General features: G+C 38.6%; 6 protein-coding genes across 6 annotated transcripts; 4 read left to right on the top strand and 2 right to left on the bottom strand.

Annotated features, from left to right (window-relative positions):
- Nucleotides 1-774: 774 nt before the first annotated feature.
- BATDEDRAFT_88189 (uncharacterized protein) lies at nucleotides 775-1,038 on the top strand (the record flags this gene model as incomplete). The annotated part of the gene is made up of 1 exon (XM_006678722.1): nucleotides 775-1,038. One exon carries the CDS (start codon nucleotides 775-777, stop codon nucleotides 1,036-1,038), a length of 264 nt encoding a protein of 87 aa, XP_006678785.1.
- A 989-nt stretch (nucleotides 1,039-2,027) lies between these two features.
- On the top strand, nucleotides 2,028-4,938 carry BATDEDRAFT_24635 (uncharacterized protein; the record flags this gene model as incomplete). The annotated part of the gene is made up of 13 exons (XM_006678440.1): nucleotides 2,028-2,030; nucleotides 2,201-2,272; nucleotides 2,441-2,486; nucleotides 2,592-2,664; nucleotides 2,742-2,817; nucleotides 2,894-3,076; nucleotides 3,179-3,379; nucleotides 3,485-3,625; nucleotides 3,710-3,774; nucleotides 3,866-4,076; nucleotides 4,155-4,243; nucleotides 4,333-4,407; nucleotides 4,548-4,938. The coding sequence occupies 13 exons, from the start codon at nucleotides 2,028-2,030 to the stop codon at nucleotides 4,936-4,938; spliced, it is 1,626 nt and encodes a 541-aa protein (XP_006678503.1).
- A 132-nt stretch (nucleotides 4,939-5,070) lies between these two features.
- Nucleotides 5,071-6,487, bottom strand: BATDEDRAFT_88423 (uncharacterized protein; the record flags this gene model as incomplete). Its single annotated transcript, XM_006678626.1, has 7 exons — nucleotides 5,071-5,289; nucleotides 5,391-5,516; nucleotides 5,597-5,728; nucleotides 5,880-5,943; nucleotides 6,018-6,105; nucleotides 6,281-6,339; nucleotides 6,450-6,487. 7 exons carry the CDS (start codon nucleotides 6,485-6,487, stop codon nucleotides 5,071-5,073), a joined length of 726 nt encoding a protein of 241 aa, XP_006678689.1.
- Nucleotides 6,488-6,541: 54 nt separating this feature from the next.
- Nucleotides 6,542-7,988, bottom strand: BATDEDRAFT_33197 (uncharacterized protein). The gene is made up of 4 exons (XM_006678498.1): nucleotides 7,939-7,988; nucleotides 7,530-7,865; nucleotides 7,284-7,406; nucleotides 6,542-7,213 (listed from the first exon to the last, which is right to left on the bottom strand). Exons 1-4 carry the CDS (start codon nucleotides 7,969-7,971, stop codon nucleotides 6,581-6,583), a joined length of 1,125 nt encoding a protein of 374 aa, XP_006678561.1. The 5' UTR covers nucleotides 7,972-7,988; the 3' UTR covers nucleotides 6,542-6,580.
- A 1,158-nt stretch (nucleotides 7,989-9,146) lies between these two features.
- On the top strand, nucleotides 9,147-10,464 carry BATDEDRAFT_88087 (uncharacterized protein; the record flags this gene model as incomplete). Its single annotated transcript, XM_006678721.1, has 4 exons — nucleotides 9,147-9,203; nucleotides 9,315-9,705; nucleotides 9,789-10,108; nucleotides 10,179-10,464. The coding sequence occupies 4 exons, from the start codon at nucleotides 9,147-9,149 to the stop codon at nucleotides 10,365-10,367; spliced, it is 957 nt and encodes a 318-aa protein (XP_006678784.1). The 3' UTR covers nucleotides 10,368-10,464.
- Nucleotides 10,465-10,796: 332 nt separating this feature from the next.
- BATDEDRAFT_88086 (uncharacterized protein) lies at nucleotides 10,797-12,268 on the top strand (the record flags this gene model as incomplete). The annotated part of the gene is made up of 6 exons (XM_006678720.1): nucleotides 10,797-10,919; nucleotides 10,996-11,074; nucleotides 11,163-11,195; nucleotides 11,346-11,396; nucleotides 11,477-11,710; nucleotides 11,796-12,268. The coding sequence occupies exons 1-6, from the start codon at nucleotides 10,821-10,823 to the stop codon at nucleotides 12,266-12,268; spliced, it is 969 nt and encodes a 322-aa protein (XP_006678783.1). The 5' UTR covers nucleotides 10,797-10,820.
- Nucleotides 12,269-12,294: the final 26 nt, after the last annotated feature.

Genomic DNA, 12,294 nt, shown 5'->3' with positions numbered 1-12,294 from the left:
TGTGGAACACCTTCTAGCTTCGATATAAAGCGATCTTGAGACGAGGGAGCAACTTGAAGGTGTGCCTCTGATCCAATAGCAACCTTGTTCCAGGACTTGACTCCAAGCTGTATATCCTCGAGAATTTCGCGAATCAAGCCGGCTTCATAGTCGGACTCAATTTTAACCTTGTAGATCTTGTAACCGTCATACGACACAACAGTATAAATTGGAGTCGAGACGACGAAAGACGCAAAGGTCAACATTCCAACGAGCACCGACGAGATGAGCTTCATATTGCCAATAGTTGAATTGAATTAAACTGGATTGGATTGGATTGGATTGAATTGGATTGGATTGGATTGGATTGGAGTGCTGTAATGAATTATAAACGTTTTAAATCAGTCGTATTTATACAAAAATATTTCCAGTGTTGTAACGGTTGTATACTCATAACTGAGATTAGCTTTTACCAGCATAGCAACGCAAAGCATATAGATGGTTTAAAGTCTGGGAAGCGTGTAAAAGCATATTATACCATTTTGCTCTATCAAACGTATGCCATGATAGTATTTTGAATGTATTAGTATTGATTCATACCGTTCAACTCTTGAATTGCTTTGAATAGTTGATAGCGTACCACTCAATACAGTGCCACACTTATCAGGTATATGATATGGTCCAGCTAATAAGCATTTGTGACCCATTCGTACCATATCGGACAATGGAATATTAGTCGGGTAAATGTAGCCATGCGTTGTGATCTTTGATAAACAGATCAGCTTTACTCAAAGTATGACCATTAAACTCGCTGCTGAGTCGACCAAAGCATCAACTGCAAGTATATCTGACTTCAAGTACGAGCACAGCATTTACTGGACTGGTCAGAGCGAGAGCGGTCATCAAGATATTGGAATTCCATTACTTGAGCTTGTATTGATTGTCAGTTCCAAGCATATGGTCATCACATCAATTGCCATCTCTGATAACACCGTTCACACTTTGCTTGAGTATTGCTTTATTAGTCTATTGTCAATCATGTGCACGTCCAAAGTATAAAGCATATGTAACCCAACAGCCACCAATGCTTTGACATGATTAGTCAGACTGGATGCTTGCTAAACTCGAGGTACTACTTGTTGATACCGTAGCACAATGGCAGTGAATCATTTGAAATGCAGTACAATACCAGTTGGCCAGCTGATTTGAGTAGCAAATAATAGGTTGTCATCACCAGGCTTCAACTCATGCCAAGATATAGGTTTGTAAGCCAATAGCATAAATAAACTTCAATAGACAAATGGCACTGTTTATTTGGGGTTCCCGATATAAGTGGTTCGAATACCCTCTTTGCTTTCAAACTGCAAATAATTGGATCAAATATATTAGCCATCAGTGTGTAGCATTAGGACATCAAAACACGAATATACCTTGTTGTTGACAGCATATAGCTTGATGTTTTGGTCTTGAGCAACATTAAGCCATGGGAATCTTGTTGCAAATATTTGAGCATCAAGAGCAGATGTACATGGAATAGATCTAATATGTAGTGCATAGTTTTTGAACAATGACGGATTATTTCAAGTAAACTACTGATAGTTACAGCCGTATTCACGTATAGTGAAACACTAGAGTCGGAGTATATGATAAACAGCCTGATATTTGGTGCCAATTTTACTGAGAAATATTGTTTTTTGGACTCATTAATTCACTGATCTTGTTCATTCATGTACAAAAATACAGACTGAATTTCCAATAACAATGAATATGTAACGATTGTTTATTCCAAAACAATCATTACAAGATCAATACAAGTGCCATTTTATATGAATACGACTGTAAACGTTGTTAGTAGATTTTGAGTTAATCCACTCTTATATTACGTGGAATATAACACTGCTTATATGATTGAAAATGTTCAATATATAATTATTGCCATGATCTAGTGTATAATATTGGCAGAACCAATACAGCATCGTATTCAATAACGTTAGAATCAAGTGAGTTTGAATTTTGTGATTTGGTTCTTGCACCAACTACAGACAATAATGGTACGAGAGATTATTACTCTACAGCTGGGTCACGATGCAAACTTTGTGGGCACTCACTACTGGAATACCCAGGCAAGATATTAGTATAGACTAGATTTGCATACCCATAATAATTACTATTGACTGATCATTGCTAGTCACTGACAACTACCATTTGGTCCATGGAGTAGGCTAAATATCTTGAATCAAAGGATAGTGAGTTTAACCAGGAAGTTCTATATCGCACTGGAGAAAACTACAAAGTAAATAGGCTAGCACTGCGTTGTCTGATATAATACTCGTTGAGACTTGATATCTTGACATTCTGCACCAGTGATGTGTTGGGATGAGTTGGGTTGATGTTTGGTAGTAATCGAGTCTAATAAAAATGACTTTGCTGATGATCTGATTATACTTTTGTATAATATTAGGGAGAGCAAACGTACACTCCAAGACTTGTTATATGTGATTTGAAAGGTTTGAACTGCTGTCGAGATCATTTCAAAAAATTTGATCATTGAAAGTACCGCACTATTTGGAATTGCCATTAGTTTATTGGTTTAATCCTTAATGTCTATGTAGGTAGTCTAGGAACATTGAGACATGAGAGTGAGCTATATGAGCCCACAGAAGGCAGTCGACAAGCCCACGCATGGTAATGTTTCATTTATGCTTTCAACAGTTTAAGCCATTTCTAATTCATTGCACCTATTCAACTGTTTCTGCAATCAGGACTGGAAAAATGGAGCTGTTTGAATCAGATCCAATTAAAAAAAACCAATATCTACAGTCTTTGGATACCCCTGATGTAAGATATACGTGTGACTTTGGGTCCTGCATTTATAAAACGTGCAAACTTATATTTTATTGGAATTTCAATTTAGGGCGAATTTAAACTGTCGTATGCTGGAGACCTCTCAAAGAATGTCAAAGTATGGTCAGACTTCAACTCCTTGTATTATCATCCAACGACCGTTTACGAACTCACTACACACACTCATGATGATGAGAACAATCGATTTTTGTTACCTACACGCGGTAGAGAGGTGTATCAGGAGCTAGCAATGGTAACGATTGCGTATCACATGTTCATGACAAGTTTATATGATGTTGATGCTCATCTATTGAAATTTGCTGTAATTTTCAAACCAAATCTTGTCAACTGTTAGGATGAAACGTTGATGGATGTAAGGATTAGGCAATTTATGGAAGAGTCTGACAACCCTCAAGGATTTCAAATATTTGCCAATTCATTTGATGGATTTTCTGGAGTTGCAGCCGCAACTTTGGAGTACCTTGCGGAAGACTATCCCAAAAAGGCTCGAATTGTTTATGGGATTGCTCAACCCAAAAGCACAAGTTTATCCAAGGTGGTTAATGCCTCTGTAGTTTAGATAAGGTGTGTTTTTTGTCAAATCAATCACGGTTTTGCTAATTTTACAACATTGGCTTGATGATACACTACTGGATTTTAGGAGCAAACACTTGTTCAAAATATCAATCAGGCTCTGACACTCAAGTGCATGTCAGAAGAGAGTACTCTTTATATTCCGATGCGAGCTCCAAGTGTTTTAAAATATGGCCATGGAGTCTGGCAGTCCAATCTCCGCAAACACGTAATCCTAGTTTAAATAGAACTGCTTTGCCTGCTATACTCTATTTCAACAGACTATTTAAGCATTTCTGATTTTATTTTTTAGGAGAATATGTACGAATGGAGTGGATATCTAGCTGCAGCGATTGAAACAGCCACATCTCCATTTAGGTAATGAGCAAGTTTGATGAATTTGTAGATTGACTGCTACAGTTATAGGATCTGATTGCATCTGGATTTGAATCTTCTGTAAACTTGGTAGGTTGACAAATGCATTTCGACTTGACATGGCAGATCTATCTGGGTTACTCAATCCGCATGCATTCAACTCGACAACTGCGCTGGCATTTGGATTACCACTTTCGCTTCCTCAGTCTCGCGACACTTCACTTGCATCCATTTTTAAAGCAGATGAAAAAATGAATCGTTTTGAATCTGCTTGGGATCTTACACTTGAAACACCTTATGATCAAGTAAGAACCTACCATCACAGTACGATGATATCAGAGCAGATAGTATAGATTCAAAATGACTAATTCCAATGATATTAGATTGATCGCACGTCACATTGCTCTTTTTCTGTATTCCGAGGAATTGCATCAATTCTACAGCATCAATATCCTAGTCTGAATGGTCTTCAGTAAGTGTTTATTTCAAAAACGTTGACATGTATGCCGTCTTTTGTGTGAAACTTGTATATTGATTGTGCTATTCTTTGTGCGATATCAGACCATATTCTATCACCCAAGTTACGGAAGAATTGACCAATTTTACAAAGCGTTACGGACCAATGCTTGCACAGAGGTTAGTTTTTTTATCTGTTGGTAGTTTTACCATCATCCAAGCATAATATATCTTGCTTTAAATAATCTATACTTTTGAACCTGCAAATCAAATAACAAACTCAAACTATGTTGGAAATGGATTGAATTCAATGGAATTAGTGCTATTATACAAACTCCTTTTATAGTCGGGCCTACATTTCCACAATTTTTTGGACCCATGGTAACGACCACGGGATTGATTCGGCCAACCAGTCCAAAAGACACGGATCAAATTGGACAATCTGAGAAAATGTTGACTCCAGAGCCAGTGACTCAATGTGCATCGTATGCTCGTCTGCACTCTGGGTCGGCATTAAAGCCTTTGTTTGAATTTGCTGTAGCATCATTGAAGGTTTCTTCATTAAACAATTGGGTATATACCGACTACACTCATGGTCAATTCGGACTGGACCGATCTGACTTTGAATCTAGTAGGGAAACGCTGCAAGAATTGTGCGATGCTTATGGCGAGAGCGTCGATTATGATGATTCTTTTTCTGATGACAACTAAAACAGCTCAGTCTGACTGCTATACAATCCAAAAGTATCTGCGATAATAAATTTACTACATATTGTCACGATTCAACCCAAAGTGCCAAAATAATCCAAGTGATATCCAATCACTGCTTCATTCCAATGTCATTTAATCCTTATTTTTCTTTTTCGAAGACTTGCTTGGAGTAGATTTAGAAGCAGAGCTTTTGATAGGTTTAGGTGAAGGTGGCATTTGACTATCTTCAGTTTCTTGAGCAATTTCCTTGCTCTTAGAGTCACTAGGAGAAAAGAAATCGGCCAAGTTTTTGCTAATATTAGGCATCTCCATACTGGGAAGCTTGGGTGCATCTGGGTTGTTTTTATACTCCTAAGTGTATTCAAATCATAGTAGAATGTTTAGTTGATAAAATTAAAAGGTAGCAATGAATCTGCCAAACACCAATTCAATCAAAGTAAAAATACTCGCACCTCGACGGCCTCTCGATCAACGCTAGCTTGAATTTTGGGCAAAAGGAAAAAGAGTAGCATGGTACCCCCACTCATAAGCAGCATAGGATTAGCAAAAATAGACATGATGCTAAACCCTTCACGTTGCTAAACAGATATAATACGACAGTCTAGTTATTGTTGCATCAAAGTGGATAGCAAGTAGATGAAAGGTGCCGTATACATACTCTGAAAAAGTTGAATGAACCGAGCGGTTCAAGAACAAGTGGAATATCAACAAATTTCCCATGGACTTCCCATCCTTTTCCGGTTTCTGTGATGGATGCGCGAACTATTTTACCATTTACATCCAGCCTAATCTACAATTATATAAATGATCCATTAAAAGAATAATTCAGACTGTTGATTTGAAAACCACACAATCCACTGTAAAACATCAAATGCAATTAAGCAGCAGATATTGAATCCCCTTGCATAGTCAAAATAGAGCATTAATATGCATCATCTCACTTTGGGAAAATTATATTGCAAGCACAACACTTGCAGCAAATGCGATCCATCACGAACGGCCGGACTAAATGTACATCAAATTCAGTCTAATATACAAACATACATGATGAAAACAACAGCATTAAACAAGACGCTTACAAATTAAAATCGCCTGACTCTGTCAAATAGCTGGTATACTCGCCATGATTGATTACCACCTTTGTTCCGACTGGAAGATCTGCCACATCTACAGAGTTGCATATACTTTTTAGTTAGTACTCGATATGTACTGTGTTAAAGGCTGGATCATTTCTGATCGAAGCAGCATATGCACCAACGACTGTTTAAAATAAAAGTCGTATAATCTAGAGTAGAGCCGTCAATGATGGCCCATTCACAGTGACAGCGGATTAAAAGTGTACCTTGCATGACCACATTTGTAGCAATCCGTCCTTTGAGACCTGCACATAAAGCAACCGAGCTAACATGACAAAGTGGTGTTTCGACGCATGCAGTAGGTAAACCAAGCGTTAATCCCAACTGACATGACCTTCTATTGCTCATACAGTCAAATGACGGCCAAACACTCACCAAAACAGAGCCAGCTGCACTAACAAAAGAATGACCATCATGGAGTTGTTCAAACTTTAAAGATGTTGAATTATTTCAATGTCAAACAGAATCAAATCTAACTCGATATTTATTAGCCATTCGTCGAGCAGTCAGTTGTCTGTGAAGAAAGGACTGGCTTCTGCAAGCATTGCTGCTACACGAGCTTCTTCCTCGACTCGACGAGTATTCTTGAGTGCACGTTCGCGCTCGGCCTGTTTCTCGGCCAACTTGAGCATGGCACGCTGTCGGTTGGAATCGATGATTTCCTTTTGTTTTAGAGCCAACTCTGCATCTGATGCAGAGTTGGAAGTGAGATTAGAGGTTGTTGGAGTAGATCCTGATTCTGGCAGATTCAATGTAGATCGCTTATATCTAGGTTGATCGGATATTAATGATTTGGTTGGGTTTCTACTTGGAGCCGTATTTTCTGTATCTTCATCGGAATCAACAATAGCATTTTTGCGGCGCTTGAGAAGCAAGCTTTGAGAGACTGGTATTTGATCATCAAGATCTTCTGTCAAATCAAGAGATGGATCTTGAGCAATTGTGTTGGCAAAAGCTTCGGATTCAGCTGCTCTCTGTAACTCCAACTCTTCATAGATATCAGCATTTGGGTCGACACGAATATGATCCTCACAATCGTCATCAGAAGTCTGCTCTGCTTGACTGTCATAATCTGCTTCAATGCCATGAATACCCAGCTCTTTGCGTTCCTGATTCTTCATCAACTGCATCATAAACAGCTGATAAATCCGTACAAGATTTATCAGCAGCTAAAAGTGCAATGTAGATCAAAAAAGCATAGCTGCTCACCTTCATTCGCCTCTTTTTGCAAACATTCTCGGTACGCTCAATAAATGCTCCAAACTTGAGTTTTGGGTAGACTTCTAGTCCCCAGATCTGATACATTTTGAGTAGTCGTTCCAGATTCTTCAACTGTTTAAAAATATGAATCAAGAGTCAAAAGAATAAAACAGCTTAGTCATTCCATAATTTTTATAAATACAAGTGTCTGACAGCTACATTAAATGCATGCCTATGCAAAATAACGTACACTACCTCGGATCCTTTGCCACCAAATCTCATTTTCTTGGCACACTTGAGCAGTAATGGAAGTCCAGTCGGACTCAGTAATCTCTCTTCGTCGAGTTTGGCACGGACACGAAGAGGGTTTGTCATGAGAGATGAGTCGTTTGTAGCAGACACATTGCTACTAGTTCCTCCATTTGTTTTTTGTTGTGGAGTCGGCAGTAGTGGAACGGTAGGCGGTGTTTCAATATTGGTGCGAGTAGTTGATCCCTTTGAATGAAATGGCAAGACTGGTGATTGTCGGGCTGCTTGCATTTCTACTTTGGCTTGCTGGATAAACTGATTCATCGATATATCTTCTGGAAGCTGAAAATGGATAATTCATGGCATCAACACTTTTATAGAATAATGTTTTGTAACAAATCAACAATATACTGACCTGTGGAATATTGTCCAAGTCATCAAACATCATGGCCAAGTGTGCTGCCCGATTAATGAAATTGGTTTGTTTTATTTTAGTAAACGTTCAACACACTCGTGTCCGAACTGGAAAATCGAATCTTGAATATTCATGAATAATCGATCGTCTATTTCAGTAACAATCATTTTCTGATTTTACACAAATTCTCGAGTTTTATTATCAATCGATTTCAAGCTTCAAACATATTTTACATGTCAGTCCAACTTACATATTCTCATGAGCTTAAAGGTTAACACTATTGCAAAGTATTAAATTCTGTTGAATGGTTTTGGAAAAATGAGCGTACGCATCTAGTTGGATACTTGCTTAAACCATGCATGCATATCATGTTGTGTGTAATAAAATATGTGACCATTTCTTTTGAATCGACACTCATGATGATGTTACAGCCAGAGCGTGTCGGTTTAATCCAATATTTGTAAATGTGATCTATTTTCACGTGAGTATCACGAGACTTGAAGTGCTTTTTGAACTTGAACAAAAATAGTCGTTTACTTGCAAAATGACAAAGTTCAAGTTAGTGTTCAGGTATTGCTGAATCTACAGTGCCATGAATATGCCTTTAATACTATTTCTAATCTGCTAACTTGAATTTGGTTTTTTGACTCAAATACCACTGGATTCATCAACTATTGTAGTGGCTTTAATTCTGTCACGGCAGCTGATGCAGCTCCTACAGACCGGATGGAATTACCGGATAATAATAAAAGCCAAAATTCATTATACCAACAGTCACAGCAAGAGTCAGTTTCAACGACGTCTCTGCCATGTATACCCAATCAAGCCATTTCAACTCATACTCTTCAAAATTGTGCATCTACACCAATCTTGCATAGACAATCCAAGCCAAAAACCATTCAAAGCACAGTATCTCCATCTACAAAAACTGCAAAGTGTCCAATTTGCGGATATCTCTTTTTCGAAGTCGACCTGCCTGCTCATTATAAACTCGAGCTGTCGACTATAGACAATAATCCATATACTCAAGACTCGTTAGCATCACATACTGAAAGGCATGATCATATTTTGTTTATTGCAATGCATTACTTGGTGATCCCTTTATAGAACAGCTATTCTGATACTTTTATACTTGTATGTTGAACATGTAATGCTGACTCTTTTGTGAATCCGAGTTTAGATCAAAACGAGGAGCAGCAGTTGCTGCAATGAGCAAGATTCAGGATAAACCCAAAGCCTTGTCGCTGGTGGATGAAAATGAAAAGGTATTTGACCAACATCATTTTATAGCGACTTGTGTTGAACTATTCATAATATACCTGCCAGGTTGGTGTTTTGAAAATTTAAACATATATTTAATTGGGCTATAAAAATAGAATCTTCAGCGAGTTCGTGTAGAGCGCATTAAACGCGGCACTAGCCGTGGAGGCAGTTTATCATCTAATCATTCAAATCGCAAACGGCAAAAGGGCAGTCTGCACAATCAGCAACTATACAATGATACTTATGACAACCACCCAGACGAGTCTATTTGCTTTATCTGCGGTTGTCTTCTTCCTCGAGGAGCTGCACTAATCAACGAGCATTTGGATCGCTGTTTAGTAAATGGGACTCAGTCTGAATCTATTTTGGGATCTGGGATCCCAAATACCAATGATTCACTGACTGCAGTAGAGTCGCCATCTGGTTCCAAGTCTTGGCTAGAGTATTCATGGGGAGGCCAGACTCGTGTTCGTGCGACTGCGCTTTTAGAAGGAAATTTTGAAGGTGCAGTGGGGTTTTAATCTCTGGATTGGACTGGTGATTAGCTTGTTCTTACCGTGCATTTTTTCATTGTGTTGTACTTGTAGCAAGCGGCTTTACTGTAAACAAAAAGGAAAATGTAGATACTGAAGAAGATATTGATATTGACGAGGACGGCACAGATGAATTTGGTATTCCCCAATTCAATGAAGATGATATTAAACCATACATGGATGCCGAGGTAGATATAGATGGCGATGGTCCTGAACCAGATCTATTATTGGCAGAGGCTATTTCTGCGTCATTGCATGCGCCTCCTGTTTTACAACCATCTGGATCAGATCCAGTCAACACTATGGATACTGGTTTTGAATCGAATCATAGCAAACTTGTCATAGAATCACTCAAAGCTCATATTAGAGAACTTGTAAGCATGTGTTGTACTTGTATGCTTGCATATTGTTTTCATTTGCCTGATCTCTGTTTAAATCATTTAGGAACTTTCTGCAATCAAAGTGCCCAAATGTCTAATTTGTATGGATCCATACATTGAACCACTTGCATCCACAGTTTGCTGGCACGTTCATTGTCAAGCATGCTGGCTACACACATTGGCGACAAAGCGGTTATGTCCTCAATGTCAAAAGATCACATCTCCAAATGATTTACGTCGAATATATTTGTAAAATTAAATAACAATAATAATCCAGAGTTGTTTTACAACTGTATTCACGTAAATGAAGTACTTTATCTTGCAGTGATTACCTCGAATAAACAATGATTACATATTCATTATAGTTATTAGAAATTGATTGCTTCTTTCACCATACAATCAGAATATAATTTTGAACCAAGATGATTCTTTTCTAACATACATTGTACGATTGTCAAATTCATCCGTCGCAATCCAGATATTGAATTCGATTCTTGTCAAGTCTGTAAACTCCAATATTTTAAAATATCAGATACGATCTAGTTCAAGAAAACAGAGAATATAACAGTAGTTTCCACTCAAGACCAAGAGATTGGCCAGCCAAAGAGTTTAAACCAACAAGTGGAAATTGTCATGAAATTGCCATAAAATTGGCTGTTTATCACTCTTATTTAGCGATCCATTTTACGTGAATACAACAGCAAGAATGATTGTAGTCAAGGCGACTGTTATCTGCAAGGACAACTCCACAGAGATCCGCAGGCTTCCCATGTCTCGTCTACCTGGAGAGTTGACATATGACGAGGTGAATCTATTGCTTGCTACATGGAACACTCTAACCTTTATATTTGGTAGTTCATGGACTAACCTTGTCTAAACAGCTGTGCATTATGCTTCACAGACTATTCAAGAAGCACATCCCCAGTATTGACAACCTTGTTCTCAAATACGCTGACGAAGGTAAGCAGTGTATTGTACTACTCAACGATGGCAGTTAAAGCTTAAATGCAACTATTCATGGGTTTATTCTGGATTATGATGCTATTAGATGGTGACAAGGTTTGTTTGGAGAGCGATCTAGGTAGGTTTACGTTTATGAGTGTCTTATCCCTGGTCGAATGCTCATCAGCTGGGATAATGAGCGTGCTTTCAAAATATACTGCAAGACAGTGCATTGACCAACTAATCCGAATGTACAATTGATTGCTTTGGAATATATGGTTTATTATAGATATTACGCATGCTTTATCTCAAAACTCTGTACTGCGAGTGCATGTATTTGGTGAGTTTAGAGCCAGCCATGTTTTATTATGACAGATTTACTAGTGTGAATATCAATCTAATTCTTGCATTGATTATTAGACAAGACTAAGCCTAGCCAAAGTCAAGATGTGGTTTCCTCCGAATTAGAAACCATCAGTTCTGACCAGCGTCGCTCATTGATCGATGCTGTTGCTGATCTGCAAGTACGCATTGATGGTCTCACCAAGGTGTTGGCTGAACAACTTGGACCAGCCAAGGGGTTTGACTCGGATTCTACTCGTTTGGATGGTGGTGTGACAGGTGACAAACAGCAGTTCAAAACATCAGATATTGGTAAGATTAGATACACTGCCATTTAAACTTGTTCATTATACTGACATTGAGTTGCGACTCTTGAATTGGTTATGGAAACCAGCAGAGTTTCTTTCTCCGACATTGCATACACCTTCAACAATATATTCGAACCCTCAGAGATCATCTACTATTCCGCGATCAGCATCGACATCCAACACGCATCCAATGCAGAATCAATTGTCTTCTATTACTGCATCACCCTCACAAATCCAGACACTGAATATTCCTCAACCGCAGCAACTGCAGCAAATGCATTACCCATCTTCTCAGATCCAGCAGCCACCTCAACAGCAGCAACTGCAGTCCTCTCAACAGCCAGTGCACGTCCATCACACTGGTCCTCAATTGCAGCAGCTTAATTACCCCCAGCACTATCCCGTGTATACGCCTGGTTCATATACTTCGCAACAGCAGTACTACTCTGCAAACGGGCAATCCATACAGCCGTCGCAGCAGGTTTCTCAGCAGCAAACATCGCACCATTTGGCACAACAGCATCTTCCCCAACCACAACCTCCATTTCGAAATACTCAATAGGAATATATGATGAAATGCTATTGAGT

This window comes from Batrachochytrium dendrobatidis (genome assembly GCF_000203795.2).
Source record: "Batrachochytrium dendrobatidis JAM81 unplaced genomic scaffold BATDEscaffold_5, whole genome shotgun sequence".
Classification (NCBI taxonomy): Eukaryota; Fungi; Chytridiomycota; class Chytridiomycetes; order Rhizophydiales; genus Batrachochytrium; species Batrachochytrium dendrobatidis.
The sequence above is the reverse complement of the archived record's forward strand: the minus strand, read 5'-3'. Positions and strand labels throughout refer to the sequence as shown.

Excerpts from the sequence above, each read along its gene's own strand:
- BATDEDRAFT_33197 (XM_006678498.1), bottom strand. The coding sequence starts at position 7,971 with ATGATGTTTGATGACTTGGACAATATTCCACAG. Across the intron at positions 7,866-7,938 it reads ACTTGGACAATATTCCACAG|CTTCCAGAAGATATATCGAT; the intron begins GTCAGTATATTG and ends ATCCATTTTCAG. Across the intron at positions 7,214-7,283 it reads GCAAAAAGAGGCGAATGAAG|CTGTTTATGATGCAGTTGAT; the intron begins GTGAGCAGCTAT and ends CGGATTTATCAG.